The 22,274-nt window shown below is 36.2% G+C and overlaps 1 protein-coding gene across 1 annotated transcript; it reads left to right on the forward strand.

The window, feature by feature from the left end:
* The first annotated feature begins 7,550 nt into the window (after positions 1-7,550).
* On the forward strand, positions 7,551-12,617 carry LOC145671846 (uncharacterized). The gene is made up of 2 exons (XM_081741071.1): positions 7,551-7,981; positions 11,338-12,617. The coding sequence occupies exons 1-2, from the start codon at positions 7,627-7,629 to the stop codon at positions 12,138-12,140; spliced, it is 1,158 nt and encodes a 385-aa protein (XP_081597197.1). The 5' UTR covers positions 7,551-7,626; the 3' UTR covers positions 12,141-12,617.
* Positions 12,618-22,274: the final 9,657 nt, after the last annotated feature.

Below are 22,274 nucleotides of genomic sequence, written 5' to 3' on the forward strand. Positions count from 1 at the left end.
TCTCACGTTCGAGGCTCTGCTGACCCCCCTAGTCATGAGTTATACACCATTGGAAAGCTTATAGACCACAAATTCCAATGAGTAAACATTCGTGAAATTCCTGCCGTATTCGTAGAAAAAGAACAGACATAAAAATCATTAAAAATATGAAAATATTGACTTTGCGGGGCCCTGGCAACCCTTGCAGCCACCCTACGCTGACAAAATGATGAATGTGTAGGCCACATACTTGTGACAATAATGTAAGAAATGGTAGCCATTGCTGCCATTGCGTAATGAATTCGTTTTATGTAGGAAATAATTATATATATATATATATATATATATATATATATATATATATATATATATATATATATATATAGATATATAGATATAGATATAGATATATATATATATATACAGTGAAACCTCTCTAAAGCGGACAGCCGTGGAGAATCAAAAATTGTCCGCTATAGGGAGGTGTCCGCCTTAAGGAGGTTTAAATATTTTCTTACGTAAATTAGTAAATAAGGTAATATGCATTTAGAAAAAAATATTTTTGCATGAATCATGTATTCACGAATATTACCAAAATGTTACTGTACCTGCATTATCCTTCGCCATCCAATACTTTATGTTCTAGGCACAACATGCAAATAAGATGTTATAGTCTAAGCACTTTACATTTATCACTACTTACTAGGTTTTCAGTATGTCGCTTTAATTTGTGGGTTAATTGCACTCCATTAGTGTCTTTTTGAGACAATATGCGTACCCGCAGGCGAAAAATAACGAATATATCTTCTGCTTGGTTAGAGATTCCAACGGGACAGTAGAATAACGTGTCATCCCAAAATTCGGGCAACTGCCAGTCACTTCTGTGTCTAAAACAGCTTGGGTGGAAGTGGAATGCAAGGAAAAAAAACACATGAGGGTCTTGTTCAACAGGAGAAGCTTCGTCTGGGTTACTGAGAAGACAGTTGAGGAGGCAAAATTTTGTCACAATACTTCGTTGGAGACACATGTATGAATTACTAAAGATGTACTTTTACAGTACTTTTCAACTTGTTTCTAGAGAAAGTGTCCGTAGTGCGGAGGTAAATAATACTTATAAAAGACAGAAAAGACTGTCCGTGTCCGTACTGGAGAGTGTCCGCTTTATAGAGGTGTCCGTTAGTAGAGATTTCACTGTATATATATATATATATATATATATATATATATATATATATATATATATATATATATATATGCGCAGAAAATATTCATTGAATTAGACATTCTCTCCCCTCCCCTACTAATACCACGTCCATATGCAAATCATTTTTGCTGCACACATCATGTATACGAACAAGAATTATGCTTCTAGACCACTTCAGTGAAATATATCTTGTGTTATATGGGACCGTCCCGAAAATAAATGTAAATTAACCAAATTTGACCCCCTCTTCCTCTATAAACAACAAGTACACATACAGGTTACTATCATGTAGGGGACTACCTCATTGCTTCACTACCAATTTTTATGGATGTACCACAAAGGGGGAAGGAATACCGCCAAAACCTGATGAAAAAATGATGAAAAATTAAAAAACGAACTTCATCCTCCCTTTCTCGGCCGTGCATATGTACCCCCTATATACATAAAAGGCAACTGACAGAAAGCTTCATCCCTCAAAAATACTTTGGTACCAAACCATCTTTCTAGAGGCTGAGCTATTGATGTTTGTTGTAAAAATAAATGTAATTTACGTCAAAAAACTTAAAGTCCAAAAATTGGCTAACTTTGCCCCCTCCCTGCTATTCCATATAAGCAAGAAGTACAAATACACGATATTACCATGTAATGGCCTACTTCATTGCTTCACGTAACAATTTTTATGAATCTATCCCCCAAGAGGTGGAATGGCCCCCAAAAAACTGTTTTAAAAAACACGATATTTACCCTACTCCCACATACATAAAATGCACACCAGCAAAGCTGCATCTTTCAGGAATAAATTGGTACCAAAACCATCTCCCAGCCTTAATTTGAGGTTTAAGACTGAGTCATTGAGGTTTAAAGCCCTGATACAGCAGTTGCGTCAATGCGCGTTTAAAGATTAAGAATGCAGACGACCAGTAGAACGTAACACAAAGAAACTAAACTACATATTCCGTGAACGGAGATCGGCAAAATCCCGATTTCTTTCTCCGGAATTGAACATTTGGCGGATCGAGATTAGGGAAGTTCCCGAAATTTGATCTAGCGGTTGAATATAGATGGCAAACAATACCTAAGATTGTAAAAATGTAATATATATGCGTATTTAGATTATTGTTTTAAACAAAATAAACATTTTAAACATTTTTTTTTGGTTTAAAACAAAGTACTTTGTTTTAAACGTTTAAAACGTTTTAAACAAAAAAAAACATGTTTTAAACATAAAAAACGTTATTATTTTTAAAAAAAAACGTTTTTTTTTCAACCCTGGCCATGAATAGCTCTAAAACCATCTTCATCCAGGAATTGTTTAAAGATATTTGATTATATGATGATTCACTGTCAAATAGATTGATCGCTAAAAGATCATGAAAATGTAAAAAACAACCAGGAAAAGAGAACGTCTCATTAGTGACAAAGGTTTCAATTACCAAAGCAGGGGATTGGAAGATTTTGTAAAACTCTGTCCCATGAAGGATGTTGGTAGAGCAAGGTAATAAAAAGAGTGTCCGGAATCGACTCCCACTACCGGCTTTTATTACAAAATTTCACTAATTAACAGTATTTTACAAAATTACTACAAAGATATTCTTCTCTATACTTGTGAGGTTAAAGACAGGTAGTCCTTGACCGATGGGTTTCAGACAGGATCTCCACAAAGCCCCATAGCAGCTAGGCAGAGTGGCGAAGGGTTCCCCAAAGCTCCGTGGCTAGAAGTGAGGAAGTTAGTGGTTGCAAGGCCCCGAGGCAGGCTAAGCAATTGGGTGTAGGATTCCCAACAGAGCCCTGAAGCAGGCTAACCCAGGAGAAAAGAAAAGCCAAGAGTCCCGAAGCAGACTAGAGGCTTGGGTTTAGGTTACTCCTATGTTCCGAAGCAAACAGTAGGAGGGACACCAGAGAACTGATAGTGGTCCAACGGGTCCACTGTCGGCTGCCGAACAGCGTTGCCAGACTCACAGCTCCGAATTATTCCAAAACCTGATCGAAATTATGCTAGTTCGGTCAAATTATGCTAGATCCTCATAATTACTAACATAAGTGGAGTTGGGAATTGTCTCCTGAGGGGAGATTTTTGGTCGGTCTCGGACCTTTCATTTCAGAAATAAAGATGGTCATTAAGTCAGAAATAAAGATGGTAAAGTTGTCAAAATGTTGGGGGAATAATTGTCCTGATAGCTCCACCCATGCCTCGCAGTTAAAGGATTAAAAAACCCGGGGTGTTGCCACAAAAGAAAGCCCAAAGCCGTATCTAACTTACTTCGGAAAATAAGACTGCCTGTATGGTTTACCGACTGTATGAATCAATGGGAGAGGATACATTTTTGCCGTTCTTTTTCTTCCCACGACCAACTTCTTTCTCATCTCCAGGTTTTGCGGCTTTTTGATAAACTGGCTGAAGTTATGATAGATTTGGGCAGGATGCTAAAAGCAAGATGCTAGATGCTAAAGACATGCAAATTATGCTAGAACTAGCATTATTATGCTAGATGCGGCAACGCTGCTGCCGAATTTGTAGATCCCCAGACGGCGGTGGCGCTGCTGCTCCGATGTCGTCTGGTTCGTAGGAGGAGCCAGAAGTCCGTTGTCTGCTGGTTGTAGTGGATCCACGTGGTGCATAGTATCTTCTCGTAAAACCACGTGGTAGTTTATAAACACAAGCGTAAAGTATTGTTTGTACACAATTCCACGTGGGACATTACAATATAGATAGGGTATAGAAGATATGGAGACGGTAGCCAGTCAATGAAAAAAAGCAGCTACATTGAACTGTTGAATTTGATTGTAAAATATATTTTGGGAAGTTCTGAACCGATTGTTGAACGAAACTACGTTTACTAGAACTTCCAATAGAATTCAAAATTACCTAAACAACTATGTAGCAGAGAAAATGCTTAACAAAATAGAGCATGAAGTTTTCAGTTCCCATCTTTGTTCCAATGTTACTTCACAAAATAACGGGCATAGTGACTTTGAACACTGTTACACTACGTAACAAAGGATGTCAAGGGGGAAAATAATTTCTATGATTCATAGATATTGCTGGAAATCGATCAGCCGCAGCAATGGCCCATAATGTATAAAAATAAAATGAAATCTTTAACTTGACGTCGCACAGTAAGGTCATTTAAGCTGAAGGAAACGAATGGCTATAAAAGAATGGTGGATTGATAACAAGTGCGCCGATCCTGGGGGGCCCAGGGGGTCTGGGCCCTCCAAACGTATGTGGGCACCTGCAATTTATTTATGAATATACAATATTTGGCATGATTTGAATGCAATTTGTCTTAAAATCTACATATATGGCTTCTGCATTTGAATGGGCCCCCAAATTTACAGATAAATCGGCGCCCTTGATTGATAATATGGGAGAAGACGGGAAAACCTTGAAGAAACCCACGGACATGATGCTTTCCTCATAGTAACATATGTTAATATTAGATTCTGTTTGACAATACTGAACGGTGATTGCTGACTTGTTCTTCCATCGGAAACCACCACACGCCACTGACACATAGCATTAACATTTCTGTCTGTTTAATTTACTTGAAGCTCCGAGGTCTCTGATTGAATGTCGACTAGTTCTCTTCTTGCTAATTTTTCTTCCGAGTCTCCTCCTTCCCCAAATGACGTGCTTTAGAAGGTTACGCCCTCTATCTAGCAAGTGATAGATCATTGAATGGGTGGCTGCGCAGTACCGGTACAAATTTCTTGTCCTTATAACTTCTCCTGATATTAAGTATCTGACTGCATTATTGTTAACAGGTTTCACTGGTTTCGGCAAGCTTCATCCAGACGGAGAAAGTCACTTTTCCAATCCAATCAATAAACAGTCCTGATCGTCTAAACCAGTGGTTCTTCGCCTTCTTTGCATTACAGCATAATTACGTTTCTTAGTAGACACGCGGCATAATGACGTACGTGTTGGCATCATTGCGGCATATTCTCATTAATAACTAAAAAGTAACACTTCCCAAGTGTAACACTCCGATTTTGATAAAAAATTTGGCAGGTAGATACTAGACATAAAATAAACGAACACGTGTTTTTTTGTCTTCTGCGGAAAAACGGTTTTAGGAGGAAAAAACCCCCACCCAAAATTTTGAAAGATGACTCCCGAAAGGCAAAAACAAGTGGACCAAAGTGAACGAAATTGTGCACAGATATTGCAGACGTAAAGTGAGGGAATGTGTGATTCGTATTTTCTTGGAAGAAACAGGTGGAGAACGGACCCCTCCAAACCTTTGATAACGAAATATCAAAAGTGGTAGTAACAGTATGCCAGATGTGTGTAAAGGACATGAAGAATTGCAACGAAACTTTGTGTAGGGACAATACGCAAGAAATAAAGGAATACGTTTTTTTTATTATTTTCTACGCAAAAACGGTTTTAGGGGATCAAAAGCCCCACACAGAATTTTGGAATTTTACGCCCGAAAGGCAAGAACAAGTGGACCGAAGTGAATGAAATTGTGCACAAATATTGTAGAAGTAAAGTGAGCGAATACGTGTTTCGTATTTTTCTAAAAAGAAAAACAAAACTGTTGAGCGGACCGTGGCATTGAATGGCGGAAGGAGTGAACCGAAGCGAATAAAATTGTATGTAGATATTGGATATGTAAAATAAGGCCTTTCGTGTTTCATAAGTGTACATCCGATTTCTTCAAATTTGGCAGATCAACAACAAGCACAAACAGTATAGCGTATTTTATAGTATTTCTGGAGGCAACTTTAACCCTTAGAATGTTTTTCTGCATAAACAAAAAGACGTGTCGATTAATTTCCTGTTTGCTGTTGATGTGCTAAATTTGAAGCAAAACGGATAGGGACACTTGTGAAACACGAAACGCCTTATTTTACGTAGGGTCTATATAATATCTACACACAATTTCATTTGCTTGGGTCCACGCCTTCCTGCGCTATTACGGTAATATTTTCTTTCGGAGGGGGTCTAGGCCCCAACACTGATTTTCTGCACAAATGAAAGCACGTTTCATTTATTGTTTTGCACATTGTCACTATACGAAATTTCGTTGCAATTCTCCATATTCTTTAAAAACCTCTGACGTATACTTATTTGCACTTTTGATATTTCGTAATCAACGGTTTAGAATGTCCGTGTCCCACTCAACCGTTTCTTTCCAGGAAAATACGAAACCCAATTATCTTATTTTACATCTATAATATCTGTGCACAATTTCATTCAATTCGGTGCACTTCTTCTTGCCTTCTTGCCATTTCAAAATTTTAGGTGGGGTTTTTTGCCCCCTAAAACCGTTTTTCCGCAGAAAATAAAAAAACACATATTCGTTTATTTCATGTGTAGTATCTACCTGCCAAATTTTATCAAAATCAGAGTATTACACTTGAGAAGTGTTACTTGTAAGACTCGTTCTTGAACCTCTCTGGAAAATAAATATTTCTAATTTTTTTAAAATATTTCCTTCGTCTTTCTGTATTATATTGAATTACATTTCTTGTGTAAGTTTGTTATTTTCATTATCGCATTGCCTCAAAAGTTTTGCGATATACCGATTAAGAATCACCGGCCTAAACACCCATTACAAATGTATACAGGGTGTTTCAAAACAACACAGACAACGTTTGGGAGGTGATTCCTCACATCAAGATAAGACAAAAAGTATAGACCAACTTGGGTGCACAAATGCTTCCTTTCGGAGTTATAGGCTGCCGAAAACTTGAAAAAATTAACCTTAAAGGTCCATAGCTCCAAAGCTATGGGATCTATCGTAGTCGGGTGAAGACTTCACTTAGGAACTACTACGTGCTCTGTTCAAACATCCATGTTTCAGATTCATGTGATACTTCCGCAACAATTTTTATAGAGGTAGTTGGTGAGTACTTCAAGTTATATTCCCGTAGCCAAACTCTCTCTACAAAAATTTTAGCTTGAGTACCTTAGGACTCCGAAACATGTATTTTTGGATAGCACACATAATAGTTCCTAAGTGAAGTCTTGACCCGTCTACGGTAGATCCCATAGTATTAAAGCTATGAGCCTTTAAAGTTCATTTTTCATTTTTTTTTGGGGGGGGGAGCCTATAATTTCGAAAGGAAGCATTTGTGCACCCAGGTTGGTCTATACTTTTTGTCTTATCTTGGCGTCAGGAATCACCTCCCCCAAACGTTGTCGGTGTTGTTTTGAAACACCCTGTATATGTTGAGAGGATTTCGTAATTTTTATTATAGTAAGGCTTTTTGCTACACTTCATTCTCCATAATGCAATTTTTTATGCATTGCAGTATTCGTATAATGTGCGACCCGTAAATACAGGAATTTTATTGAATTGAAATCATATTTAGTAGCTAGCAGAAGAGTCTATGTCTCGGTTCAGACGTGCAGAAAAGTCTGTTGCGGGCCCGCAACAGAGTTTTCTGTTGCGGACCCGCGCGAGCCGGAAATACATTGGTTCTTATCATTCATGCCACACGTGCAGACTTTCCCGCACGACTCTGCTGCGGGCCCGCAGCGGGCGAAAATTGAGTTGCGGGGACTGCTGGCTCGCAGCGTGTCCGCACAGGTGTTGCGGGCCGGAAAACCATTGCTGGCAATGAGTCAAGCCACACGTGCAGACTTTCCCGCGCCCGCAGAAATGGAAAGCGAAGAACTGGACATAGAACTGTTCATTAACGAAATACAAAAATATCCCGAGATATGGAATTTAAAGTGCGAAATGTATAGAGATAGAAATAAAAAACGGGATGCATGGAATAAGGTGTGTGAAACCTTATGTGAGAAATTCAATGAAAAAACAGAAGAAGAAAAAAACAGCATTGGTATGTAGCTATTATTATTACTTTTCAATGTAGAAAATCTAATATTCACGTAGTATTTACATTTGATTTTCGTTTAGCGTCCCTTTTCAGCAGCGAGGCTATGAATACTTTTTTTTTTTTTTTTTTTGTGATAACAATAGACAACAAATACGCTTGGAGAACAAGCCTTTATTGTTAATGCAGTTTCTTTGACGAGATTTCTTGTCACTCACTCCGGAGTGAACCGACTGTTTACAGTATATCGTACATTGCATTATACTTTAGGTCGAGGTCACGTATTATATAGCTTCTGTGCTCAAAAGGGACGCTGAAGTCCAAAACAACCATCAACATAATAGCAGTACAGGAAAGAAAGAAAGAAAAAAAAACAGTTTTTCGGCTGACAATTGTTGTCTTTATTTGTTAATTGACTAAATTTAAAAAAAAAAAATAGAGTTAACACGAAAATTGTTGAACATCAGGGTACTCATATGGTTAAAAAATAAAAAGCATGCTCGAAATGTAACAGAAATATTTTTGTTTCTCGTACAATTGATAATATTGTGCACGTCGTTGCTATTCTAGAGATAACAACTGAATGTTTTCTTACATAAAGAACAACTTAAGCAAAGTTATCTTGCCATGGAACTCTACCTATGTCGCTTACAAAATAATCAGCCCACCTGTTTCTGCTTTCGTTTGCTGCATTGCCTCCTTGTGGTGTGCTACACGTATTGGGGATTTCCTCAAAACCTTCTATCGTTAAAGTATCTTCAAGTTTGTATCCATCTCTACTACGGACATAATTATGAAGTAAACAACACGCCTTTGTGATAAGTATAGCAAAATCCACTTTTACATTGATTGGTCTGTGAAAAATCCTCCATTTATTTGAAAGAATGCCAAATGTACATTCAACGTACCTACGAGCGCGACTTAATCTATAATTAAACACCCTCTTTTTCTGATTCAAAAATTTTCCAGCGTAGGGGCGAAGAACATTTTGTGACAGTGCAAATGCTTCGTCACCCACAAATACGTAGGGTAGAGTAGGCCCATCAGTTCCAGGCAGTGGTTTGCCTTTTGGAATATTGAGTGTGTTCTTTACTAGTTCTTTGTTGAATTTTGAATTTTGAAATATTGAACTGTCAGAATTTTTTCCGTAGGACCCTATATCAACATATAAAAATTGATAATTTGCGTCAACCACAGCTAACAAGACCACAGAATAATAATGTTTATAGTTGAAGTAGAGAGATCCACTCATCTCAGGTTTTACAATTCTAATATGTTTTCCGTCTATTGCGCCAATGCAATTAGGAAAATTGGCCTGGACTTCGAAACGCGACGCAATCTCGAGCCAAGTTTCTTCTGTAAATTGGGGAATGCATTCTTTTCTTAAAGTGTCCCAAATAGCGCTGCAAATCTTTCTTACAATTATGGATACTGTAGAACGCCCAAGTCTGTAGGAATAGTGTAAGTCTACCAGATTGCATCCACTTCCCAGATATCTGAAAGGATGAATTAATATATGTTTCACACCAAATTATCTAATATGTAACATAATTGAATCTTGGTTCAAAAGATCGCGGACAAACATCGCCGATGATCAAATTAAAAAGTAGCCAACTAACACGACTTTTGCAATGTCGGGATAATAGAGAGTAATAAATAAATAAATAAAATAAACTTATCAGTTTAAAGTCTTTATTTGACAAAAATTATTACCTATAAATAACAGAGATTAATAACATTATTATTGTTGGCTAACATATATGATCATAATACCACATTTAGGAAGTTTGTATATGTATGATATAGATAGTATTTACTCTTACAATGAAGTCAACATTTTAAGGAAATTTTCAGATTTTAATTTAATTACTAAAACTGAAACTGAATAACGTTTTATGCTTTGAAAATTAAATCAACAATAAATCGATTGTTCTTTTTAAATGCTGAAATATGCTTCTGCAAAAAATACGTTTGAACGCATTTACTTGGAACTGATAACTAGATTGGCGAAATTTTGTCCGCGAACTTTCGTCCGTATACAGTCACATAACAGTCCAGGCAATAGGGGATTTTAGCTGGAAAGATTCATGGTAGTTCTGGAATTATTTTATGTTTACACTTATTTAATGTTTTTTGGGTCGCTGAATTTGAATTTTTAATTTTCCATCAAAAATTCTCTCCGCAACCTCCCCAAGTTTTGAAAAAGCTCCCCAAGAATAGTTTTTTTTATTATTTTTTAAAAATACTTCTCTTGTTCTTTTCGAAAAAACTCCAGAAATTCGGAAAGTAGACAACATTTGTAACAAAAAATATTCTATGACATTTTGACGTACGACGAATGGGGAGCATGTTAGCGCGCCTCTAAATTTTCACTTCGGAGCCGAGGAGCTACATATACCTTAAGTTATCCACTCCGCTAAATCATTGAGCTCGTTCGTGGCTAAGCGGTTAGCGTGGGTTCGATTCCGGCGGGAGCTCAAGTGGTTCGGAGTCCACGTTAATCAGTAGGTCCACGTCTCATATAGCCTCGCTGCTGAACGAGACGTTAAACTCAAAATCAACTCCGCTAAACCACTCGCGTCAGTTACGTTCGCTCTGAAAGTAGTTTTACTTGATGCTTTTTGAGTTGTTAAATCAGAATATTTAATTTTCCACCAAACTTTCCCAGCGAAACCCAACCAAATTTTGAATAAAATTTCTCGAAATGTAGCTCAGCGGCGTCGAGGTGCAAATTTAAAATGAAATGAAAATTTTTAGTTTTACGTCCCACTGTTATGCCGGTTAGGCTAATGGAGACGGTGATTATGAGAAATGAATGAAATGGTGGAATGAAGAAAGTGGCAGGAAACGGGAAAACCCCGAGGAAACCCACGCACACGGCGTTTGTCCACCACAAAGATCACTTGGCGGGAGCAGGGTTTGAACCCGGGAACCCATGCACCAGAGGTGAACGCTCTATCACTGAGCCACCACGACCCCTGAGGTGCAAATTTATAGGCGTGCTAGTGCCCTATGAGTTTGTCATAATTTAAAATGTCATAGAATAGTTTTTTGTTCCAAATTGTGTCTATTTTTCGAATTTCTAGGTGTTTTTTCGAAATAACAAAAACACTAAATTTTTTAAAGAAAAGACTATTTTGAGGATATTATTTCAAATTTTGGGGAGGTTGCAGGAGGCGGGAATTTTTGATGGGAAGTTAAAAATTCCGGTTCAGCGATCCAAAATTATAAAGTAAGCCTATTTCCAGAACTACCATGATTTTTTCCAGGTAAAGTTCCTATTTGGTTTATTCCCTGGACTGCAAATACATAATAAAGATGTATTATTAAGTAGTATCTATACAATGCGTAATTTTTTATAGGTCAGAAATACGTCAACAAATGGAGAAATATTCGAGACCAATTTCTCAAGTATGTTCGGAAGAGGACTAAATCTGGCCAAGGTGCAGCCTTTGGGAAACAATACATTTATGCACGCCATCTTAATTTCTTACTACAGTCAGAAGGAACTGAATTAGCGCAATCAACTCTCGATGATGAAGAGGCTCTTTCAACTGCTGAATCTCCTTCAGATGTCAATATTGAACCAGCAACACACTCAAGCAAAGTCACAAAGGAACCTCAAACAAAACGAAAAAAGAATCTGGAATCATGCCTAATTGATTACCTGAATTCTCCCGCTCCTTCATCTGTGACTGAACCTGATGATGATAAAGCCTTTTTTGATTCGTTATTACCTGCCGTAAAGTCATTTACTTTAGACCAGAAACTGGAGTTTCGAAGCGAGGTATTAAAACTTATTACAGGAATAAGATCAAGAAATATACCGAGTATTCCATCTCAGTACCATTACCCCTATCCTTCCTACACAGCCCCTCCAAATTCCTGTGGCCCGCCACATAATCGATTGTATCCTTCCCGTCCTGAAACCTCCTTTGAAGGTGGGCATTCACAACAATCTTTTCATGGAATTGTGCATCGACAAACTATGCCACAAACCATTATTTCCGATGGACAACCACAACAATCTTTTCATGGAATTGTGCACCGACAAACTATGCCGCAAACCATTTCTGCAGATGCCTATCCCATTTCTCCTGCAAGCTGTGCAACAACGCGTTCTCAGGATGAAAGTAGTGATTCCATAGATGTGTATTCTTGTTAGCTTTTAGGTGTACTCTAAAATCGGGAAGATAAACAACTCACATACTTTATGTTTGCTTATTCATTATAAATTTGGCAAGACTTTTAGCTGGGTGGCTATCTTCTCTCTTATCTTCGGTTTCAGTTATTTTTATAGTTAGTATGTATATCATTTTTGTATTTGGCATTTATTGACTTCATATTGTAAATAAGACAAAAGAATATCAAACTATTGCGAGGGGTTTATTACTTAATTTTGTATCACTATACCTTATGGAAGAAGTTCTCAAAAATTTAATTGATAAATATCTCAGAAGAAAAAGAAGAAAGTCATGTTTATGTTTACTGATTCAGATTCAGGTCATTCATAGATTTGAACAACTCTATTGTTTTTAGTTTTTGTTATTCAGGATAATTAAAAGCTTTTTTATATTAATTTTTGCAAAGATAATTATCATCATACGAAATTCCTTGACCTACTGCGTCCGTTATATAATTGTCAATCATATTTCTTGAATGTTGGCTATCACTTAATGACTGTATATATATATATATATATATATATATATATATATATATATATATATATATATATATATATATACACTTTAATTCGTTTTTTTAAAATCGTTTCCATAAATGTTTTTATACGAAACTAGCTGGAATACCAGTCCAACACTCACGGATAATAGGTTTATCGAAAATATTTGAACCTTCTTTCCCTTAAGGATCGCATTTCAATGAAAGTGAAATTAAAACTCCATTATTTTTGGCATAAATTTTGAATTCCTCTACCCACTTAGACTGTAATTAAAAAGCAGAAATTTTGATATTACATAAATGGCCGCCCTTCCTCTCTTAGCAGCGGAATCTACGAAAGTCTTGAATCATGTTCCATTGTTTTTATATAACATAATATTTCGAATTTCACATTTTTAACTTAGAGACTCTCACACTCGGTACTGTGTGAATAAATAAAGCAAAATGTCACAATTATAAAAATGTTTCCTTTTTCTCACCTTAGAAATGGATTATTCGGAAATACTAAATCCATTATTTTTATTTAAGAGTTTACATTAAGAATTTCACATCTCCAATTTAAGCGAGTCCTCATATTGAACACTTTCTCAATATATAACGGGAAATGTCATCACTATAGGAATGAAATGAAATCCTTGAGTTTTACGTCGCACGATTATACCGGGTAAGCTAAAGGAAATAATGATAATGATGATAAATAAATGAAATGGTGGAATGAATAAAGTGGGAGGAAACGGGAGAACCCCGAGAAAACTCGCGCGCACGGTGCTTCTCGCACCACAAAGCCCACTTGATGCAAGCTGGGATCGAACCAGAGGTGAACACTATCACTGAGCCACTGGACCCCACTACTATAAAAATCCCCCATCTCCCCTTCAAGAGAAAATTTTCAAAGTCACTGAAACCTGTGCTCCATTATTTTTATTATGAGTTTACATGCCGAATTTTGCATCTCTAACTGAAGCGAATCCTCATATTCGGTAATTTATGAATAAATAAAGGGAAATTTTACTATTGTTGAAACGCCCCCTCTTGAGCGGGATGTTTGGGAAGTCTCAAATAAATGTCTCATTTTTAATTTAAAGCCACCAACTATGTCAAAAAATCGAAATTAGTCACGCAATTGTTAAACTATGCCAGTGGCCGTTAATAACATCGGAAAATGTCTATGAATAGGTCTTCAAATGTTTAACTTTCTGTGCTTTTACAAACGATAATTAGTTAACATAATTAACTTACCTTAATGTAACAGCCAACATTTCAATTGGTGGTATCGCAAGTCTCATGAAAGTATCTTCTGCTTTAATTTTATCACTTATTTTCGATAAGAGTTCATCAAATGAAGTGATGCTCATGCGAAAATAATTAAAGAACTTTTCTTCGTCATTGCGCAAATCAATAAACATGGAAGAAAATGCACCTTTAAGCAGTCTTGAGCTTACGTACGGATGAACCCAATATCGTCTCTGTTTCTTCCTTAGGAGTTTACTGGCTAAGTATACAAAAACAGCACGTTTTCTTCTTTCAATTTCCATCTTCATTCAACTGCAGCTGAAAATAAAATGAGCTGTTTTCTATGTCTATGTGAAGTGGTTGGGCTGAGACGCCCGCACGAGTCTGCTGCGGGCCCGCAGCAGATTTTTCTGCACGTCTGAACTGGTTGATCTTTGACGCCCGCACGAGTCTGCTGCGAGTCTGTTGCGGGCCCGCAACAGACTTTTCTGCACGTCTGAACCGGCTCTATGATAACCTTTTTCGATCATAAATTGTTTAAGTTTGTAGCATAAGATGACTCTTTCTTCCGTATTTAATTATATTACATACTTTATGGTAATATGACAGCGTTAGAATTTGGAATTGTTCTCGCTAAAATGAATATTAAAATACAAATCCGCGGGTCGTAGAGACCGAGCTCTTCATTGATTCTGGGCTTTAAGTTAATTAACTTCTAAATTGCTTCACAATGACAGTTCAACACTAGATATTATACTTTATTAGTAAGCAAAGAATGCGTTTGTTAAATGGTAGTACATTGTCCAGCAAATTGTTATCAATTGCGAGACAAGTAAGGTACTAGAAACATGGATTATGCAGAAGGGTTAGAACTAGTGTATATTGTTGGATTGCCAGAAAAGCTCGGAAGTAGGTAGACAGAAACGTATCATTCTTAAAATATTTCAGTTTAATGTTTTATTATACGTACCCACATGCTCAAATAATAATAATAATAACAATAATAATAATAATGCGCGTATACTGTAACACGAATTTTCGCAATTATTCCATTTTCCTTACGTTTATGGATAAAATTCTGTTATTAGTAAGTGAACATAACAGAAAGCAATCCATCTAAGGAGATATTTACAAATAATATAATAAAATAATAAAAATATAAGCAAAAAACAAAATTATGCTCGGTTTTGTGTATACTAGCAATTATGCTTTCAAAGGATTTTTGCAGTAGCACAGCATAATTGCAGTGGGAATTTCACAACTTCCAGTCGGATCAAGGAACTGGAAAGTAGAGTAAAATATTGCATTTATTGGTTTAAATCTAGTATCTCGATTGTCTGCTAAATATAAATTTGCCTCTGTAACCAAGATGTCGTACGAAAATATAGAAACAAACGGGAAAACTCTGGTCTTGAATTTGGAAGTGATGCGTACCATTTCTATGAGCATTTAATTAAGAAAAAGAAACCAAATAAAACTTGGTCTTCGTAGTTAGGTGGGTAGAGTGTGGACTAGTAGTTCTTATACTATTTTGACACCAGATCGAATCCCATCCAATGCCATCTTTTTATTATTATTTTTACAAATCATTATAGGAAGTGTATAATTGTCATGTTAATAAGGACCGAAACAATATAATAAGGAAATAACTTATTGATAGTGTCCTTTAATCGACGTATTTATTCAGGATTAGAGTACTATTGGTAACAACGATTGTTTTCTGTGTATGGCCTTGTATGATTACTTTTCTCCTCCCCGTGTTTGCACAGCAGACGAACTTCAACTCACTTCGGGTGTGTGTGAGTCAGGAACAGAAAAAACATAAGCGACCTGCAGCCTTACAGTTACAGCGAATGAAGTAGAATAGTTTGTTGTCATGCAAAAAAAAAAGAACGAAAGAAAAAGCTGATGTTAATTATTATTCTAGTGTTTGTGTGTGTGTTTCTTAGAGTATTGACCTTCTCTCTCTCTTTTTCTCATATCCACAAGTGCAAGAAATGCAATCATAAGTCTGTGTAAGGAATAAAGAGTGCTTTCTTTGAACAAAACTAAGTTATACAGATCTATGTGTGCGGAACACGGATGTTTCCAAAAGATAGCATGGATATGAACGATAATCATACCATTCTTCTAAATTATACAGTAGCGTGAAAAACCGATATTATAATGATATAACAAACAGTTATAACCTTTTTTTCTAGCATGACAACACATTAAACTAACTCATTAAACTTTTTTGATTAGAGATTATCACCTTTCTTGTCGGTGAGGCCTATTCGTTTTCATATTCGAGCGACGAAAGAAGAAATTGTAAATAATAACGATGATAATGGTAAAAATCGTATTGGGGATTTCAATGAATTCAAGTTTCATGGCCCTTATATATGGAAAAAATGATTTTTCGATGTCTGTCTATCTGTTCGTCTGTCGGTTCGTCACGTTTTTACATGCACTCAACTAGAGGTAATACTGTTCAACGTATCTGGACCGAATTCTAGATATGAGGTTTTTATAACATTCTATCGTTTAGAATTCTATATTTTCCAATAAGAGTAGTTTACTGAAGGATGAAAATTTAAAATAATTAAATTTTCCCAAAAACGACTCTAACGATTTTTTAACTTTTTTTACAAATATATAGGGTAAGCTTTCCTGTAATTGACACTGCCCAGTTATTTGGCATTTCAAGGAATAGTCTCAAAAATTAAAATATATACTAAACTGGCAACATTGGTTTGGTTCCCTCCCTTTAGCCTGGTCTTCAGTTGTTGTTATTTGCAAGTGGCGTCAATTTCGCTGGACATTTGTTTTGAAATAATTGCGTGTATTTGGAAAGCTTTTTTGATTTTCAACATTTCTGCCCAATTATAAGCAGGTAGATTAAGAAATGCACTTTCATTATTCTATTGTTATTTATTGTTGTAATGAAAATATTATACATGGTTGGTTGTCCTTTAACGTTTAGTTATACCTTTAAAGAAGTAGATTACTTCTTATTGCCAACAATGGTCAAATCGTTTCATGTTTTCATGGGGTCCCAATAATTGGTATTCCTAATATATTTGATGTCCATTTACTTGGTACAGGGCCAATAACTGCCATTTGTGTATAAATATATTTGTCATGTGTTAACATTTCCATTGTTCTATTTAACGCATATGAATTACGATGCTAGCCCTCTTAACTTGATAGCTTTATCTTAATGAGTTGTTGGCACCAGTGCCAAGTACCGGCATTCGGAGTGCCAATTATTGGTACAAACTTTCGGTGCACTTATACCTATTTTAACTATTGATCTTCGTTGTCTTAATATACCAATATAAGCTTAAAGTAAGTGTTAGAATTTTTACGCGTAGGTCTAGCTTTCATTTTGGATATTTTTAAAGCCATTATTCGACAATGTGAGAAGGAAAACGGGTAGGGTAAGATTTCGTGTGGTTATTGGAATCTAGGCTAAAATGGTGATGTTGTCAAGAGGGTATTTCCAGGGCCAGTGTAGAACTTATCTTTATTAAGTGTCTCATGTTCACAAACTGTAATCTAAAAGAATTAGTGACACTGAATGACGAAAACTTTCTGTAGTCGCACTGGTGGAAGGACAGTTGTAACATTAAATAGACATAGGCAAACATTTTAAGCACTGACTTGTAGCTCAGTCTTTCGTCGTTACTCCAGAAGTCCAACACCTTCATTTCCGCGACACGCAATTTCTGCTCTTCTTTTTCTTCATCGTTTACCACTGAACTTTCTGAATCATACAAAATGTCTAGCTGGATGTTTTGTATTGTTTTTTCTTTGAGGAACAGTGGTAACCTGGATACACATAATGCTTCTGTCCTTCTCTACACTTTGTATAGTCGGCTGCTTATTCGACTCCTTACGCCTGCTCAATTCTTTCATTTTCCTGTGATCCATGTAGGGTCTATTTAGAAATACTTTCTCGATCGAACAATCGAATTTTAATAGTTCCACTTTCGCCTCCAGCACTACTACTAGTGCTAGTACTACTATACCTACTACTATTACCGCTATTTTTATAACACATAAGGCCACAATTGCTACTATTAGTACTATTACATCTACTTCTAGTACTATCGCAGCTAGTACGCATATTGAAATAATCATATTTTGTGCATGCTTTCATCAAGTGTATTAATCCGTTTCTTATTCTACGTTATTTTGTTCGGTCCTTTTTTATTGCAGATTCAATTGTAGAACTGAAGATTTGGTTATGGCACCTCCATACACACAAGAACAGCTTCAGAAGGCTTTGCAAGATGTTGAAGGTGGAATGGAAGTGAAAACTGCAGTCAGAAGGTATGGCGTTCCACGTTCGAATATTCAGTTTCGTCAGAGTGAGAAATTCACTAAATCATCTCGAGGACCTCTTCCAATTTTGACTGTGGAAGAAGAAGAAACTCTGGTCCGCTGGTTTTGCGAATGCGTCAGAAAAGGTTCCCCAAGAAGAAAAGAAGATCTGCAAGCTAGTGTCCAGGAGTTCTTAAATCTCAATCAAAGAAAAATACCATTTAAAGATAACCTATTTGGTGATAAATGGTATAGATTTTCAGAAAACGGCGTCCTGAGTTGGCAAACAGAACGCCTAAAGGCGTTAGTCCTGCTAATGTTTGTGTATCAGAAGATGACATCCGAGGGTGGTTCAAATCAGTGGAAGATTTACTTAAAGAAGAGGGGTTATTTGAAGTATTTGATGATCTTAAACGAATATAGAATAGAAACGAAACTAACTTCATCCTCTATCCCCAAAAAAGAATACTGTTTTAGCTTCAAGAGGTATAAAGAATGTTTACCAAGTTCAAACCACAAACGCTAAGACTAGCCTTACTGTAATATGCACCTTTTCTTCAGATGGCACAGTGTGTCCCCCTATGATCATCTACTCACTACAAAGAATTCTTCGGAACTATCTCGAAAACTTCCTAAAGAATGGGGAATAGGCAGAAGTGACAACAGCTGGATGAAATCAGAAGTCTTCTTCGAATTTATTAGAAATGTTTTTCATCCGTTTTTAGTTCAGAAACGAATTACTTTTCCAGTTATACTGTTTATCGATGGTCATAAGACTCACTTGACATATCAACTTTCAAAAGTATGCAAGGAACTTCAGATTGTTTTATTAGCGTTATATCCAATTCGACCAGAATCCTCCAAATTGCGGATGTTTCAGATTTTACGCCTATAAAAGCTGGATGGAAGAAAGCAGTTTTGAAGTGGCGAAGATCGAATCCAAATCAGGCAATCACAAAAGAAGAATTTGCTCCGATTCTTCACAACCTTTTAGAAAATATTGATCTTTCAAAAACACTAAAAAGACGGTTTCAGAGCTACAGGTTTGTACCCATCGAATCCTGATGCTATTGATTTTTCTAAATGCTTAGGAAAAATGAAACGTCATCAAGACAACCAAGCACCGGAGCTCACCGGAACAGAAAGTAGGAAACAAAGAACTGACGTTAATTAAAATCATTTTAAAAGATGTAAAATCAAATTAATAGTTTCTTACCTGTGGTATATAATTACATAGTTTAATATAGGATAAGTTGCGTTAATAGCCGCAGCGATCATTTAACTGAACTCCTATCCTAACCCAACTTACTACTACAACAACTACTGATGTTACTCGACTACGACTACCACCACTACTGCTATTACTACTGCTATGTTTTTATTCGGCGAGTGTTAACACAACAAATTCAATATGAATTTCAATATTCAAATTAGCTGTGTTGCAACGTATACGTACCGTCAATACCACATTTAGTGCCAAACATACTGTATGTTCTAAAACAGTACTGCATTATGCTTGGGGCAAAGTGAATCGCTATTCGCTTTGCCCCTTCTAAACTTATTCTCTTTGCCCTACACTACCACATGAGACAAAAGACTGTCTACAGCATATAGACGACGTATTTACGATAATTCTCAAACATGATAACAAAGGTAAGATCCCACCCTATCCATGCATAGTGTGCTCGCAAACATTCTACGGAATAGTAAGAAAAGATTTTAAAATCTTTACCTTTTGAATTTTTTATCAAAATGCGTATTTTCTTTTTTTTCTCCTCTCTCTCGTCGAAACAACAACACGTACACACAAAACAGTAACGTCCTTCTTTTCTTCCACTAGTGACGTCATAAACTGGGGCAAACATTTCCTGCCCTCTGTTTTCAGTTGACTGTAAATTGAGTTATTCGCTTTGCCTCATATATCCACTTTGCCCTCCTTTCCTCTATGACATAAATCGTTTATTCTCAAAATTACAGATAGAATAGTTTACTTTGGCGGTAAGTTTTTCCCAATGACCTTCGCACAAACCACTCAGGAGATGTTTGTTGTTCATATTTCATAAATAAATGTTACATAAATAACCTAATGATATAATTCCATCATCCTGAAAATCTAGAAGTGGTATATCACTTTTGGGAGTAAGTTTTACCCTGCGATATTCTCAAGAACAACTCAGGCGATTTTGTTCATATTTCATAAAATAAAATGTTTCATGGAAACAGTAACAACATAGCATAACTCTTTGTTCTGAAAAGATCCACAAGTGATAGTTTATTCTTGGAGGTGACGTTTTCGACGACTGTCTTAGAAATTATTCAGACGCTTTTGCTCATAGTTCATTTTCAATTATTTCCTTAATAATGCTAATATATGGCATAAGTTATTTCTAACGGAAAAATGACTAATGGGTACTTCACTTTTGGGCCTAAAAATTCTTCGAACAAAGTTTTCCAAAACCCAGTATTTTATTCGCAATTTACCAAATAAATGTTTCAATAATTGCTGCAGCCTAACATGAGTCAGTGTAAGAAATTCGAGCGAGAAAGTACAGTGCGTTTGCTCTGCACCCTTTCTTAAATATATTTTTAAATATTACACCTATTCACAATTTTCTTAACAAGCTTGAAACTTCTTTCTAAATGTGCCTTTTTGTGCCAAATAGTTCAAATGCATTGGTTCTGGATTTGATTCCCGGTGAGAGTTATGTCTTTTCAAACAACGTTAAGGTGTAAGTGACACGTCGGTGCAAAGAAAAAGTGTTTAAATAAGCCTAACCAAGCTAATCAATAATATAAAGAAATAATACAATGTTACAAAATTACCGAAAAAACGTTAATATTAGGTAAGTGCGACTGAAATTTCCAAGCGATGATTGCCAATTCCAAAGGTAAAACGTGAGCAATACAACACCAGGCTAATCAGTGGTCTCTAGGTAAAGCTATTCTAAGAAGTGATTGATATATCAAAAATGTAATTGCTCTGCGACAAGTAAGCTAAATACAGTGGGTGAGAGAGGCTCCCCACCCTTCGATTTAGAAATAAGGTTCACGAGAATTTTATATAATAATAATAATAATACTGCAAATCATGGCTAGTCTGCACCTTCGTTGAGGGCGAGAATTGAAGTTCGTATATAGGTTTGCATTGAAATGAACATTAGAACACATTATCTGTTGAACATTACTGAGGGCTTGCGGACAGGTTTGCAGTGCATTTCACGGGGTTCGATATTATAACAATCCTAGCGAACTCCTAAGCCTTCCCCAGTGTACACTATAAGTTAAATTCGTGCTTAATTAAAACTCTATTTGTTTAAATTTAAAACTGTTGACCGTTATCTAATGTGCACCACGGACAACAATTTGCCAGTAATTCTTTGTTTTTGCCAAATAAATATCTTTGTTCATAAATTTCTTTCTATGATTTGAAGTATAAAAACCTTCCCTACTTATAATATTATCGTAATCTCTCCCATCGAGTACTGCAGTTTTTGGTAGTTCAGTAACTTCTTGGCAGGGTAACCTTAGCCAGAGACTGCTGACTAAACCTGGTATTGTAGTTTTCAACTTTTTTACTTTTGAAAGTGGCTCATTTAAGATGGATATTTCAGTCGCGCCAACCTCTTTTGAATAATATATCCTTGACATCTTCCTAATATTGTATGCTATGTTTGAGTGATTGATTTATTTGTTTGGGTTTATTTAATACTCCTTTTATGCGCCGATTTGTTATCTATACCTTAACAAGAATCGGATTTCGGATTACGATTTCCTTAGGAATATTGCGAATGGTATGACTTTTAAAACTATATTTAAAAAAGAATATACGTCGATACAATAAGATGATAATCTGATACCTAGGAAATATATTGAACTGTTTTTAATTTGTTCTCACGCTACCAAAACAGTACTTATGCTTTTTTATTCCAGCCTTTTAATATAAGCATTTCACACTATTGTCTGTTCTAGGACGATACAATTCTAGTTCATGTATATACTAGCTTTGGAAATACAGTAGAGTTTCGCTTATCCGACATAAACAGGCAGGCAGAACGCCGGATAATAAGAATGTGTT

This window comes from Thermobia domestica, chromosome 15, assembly GCF_964235325.1.
Source record: "Thermobia domestica chromosome 15, izTheDome1.hap1.1, whole genome shotgun sequence".
NCBI classification, from domain to species: Eukaryota; Metazoa; Arthropoda; class Insecta; order Zygentoma; family Lepismatidae; genus Thermobia; species Thermobia domestica.

Bases quoted from the DNA above. Each gene is read 5' to 3' on its own strand.
- LOC145671846 (XM_081741071.1), top strand. From the start codon at position 7,627: ATGCCACACGTGCAGACTTTCCCGCACGACTCTGCTGCGGGCCCGCAG. The intron at 7,982-11,337 runs GTATGTAGCTAT...AATTTTTTATAG, and splicing joins AGAAGAAAAAAACAGCATTG to GTCAGAAATACGTCAACAAA.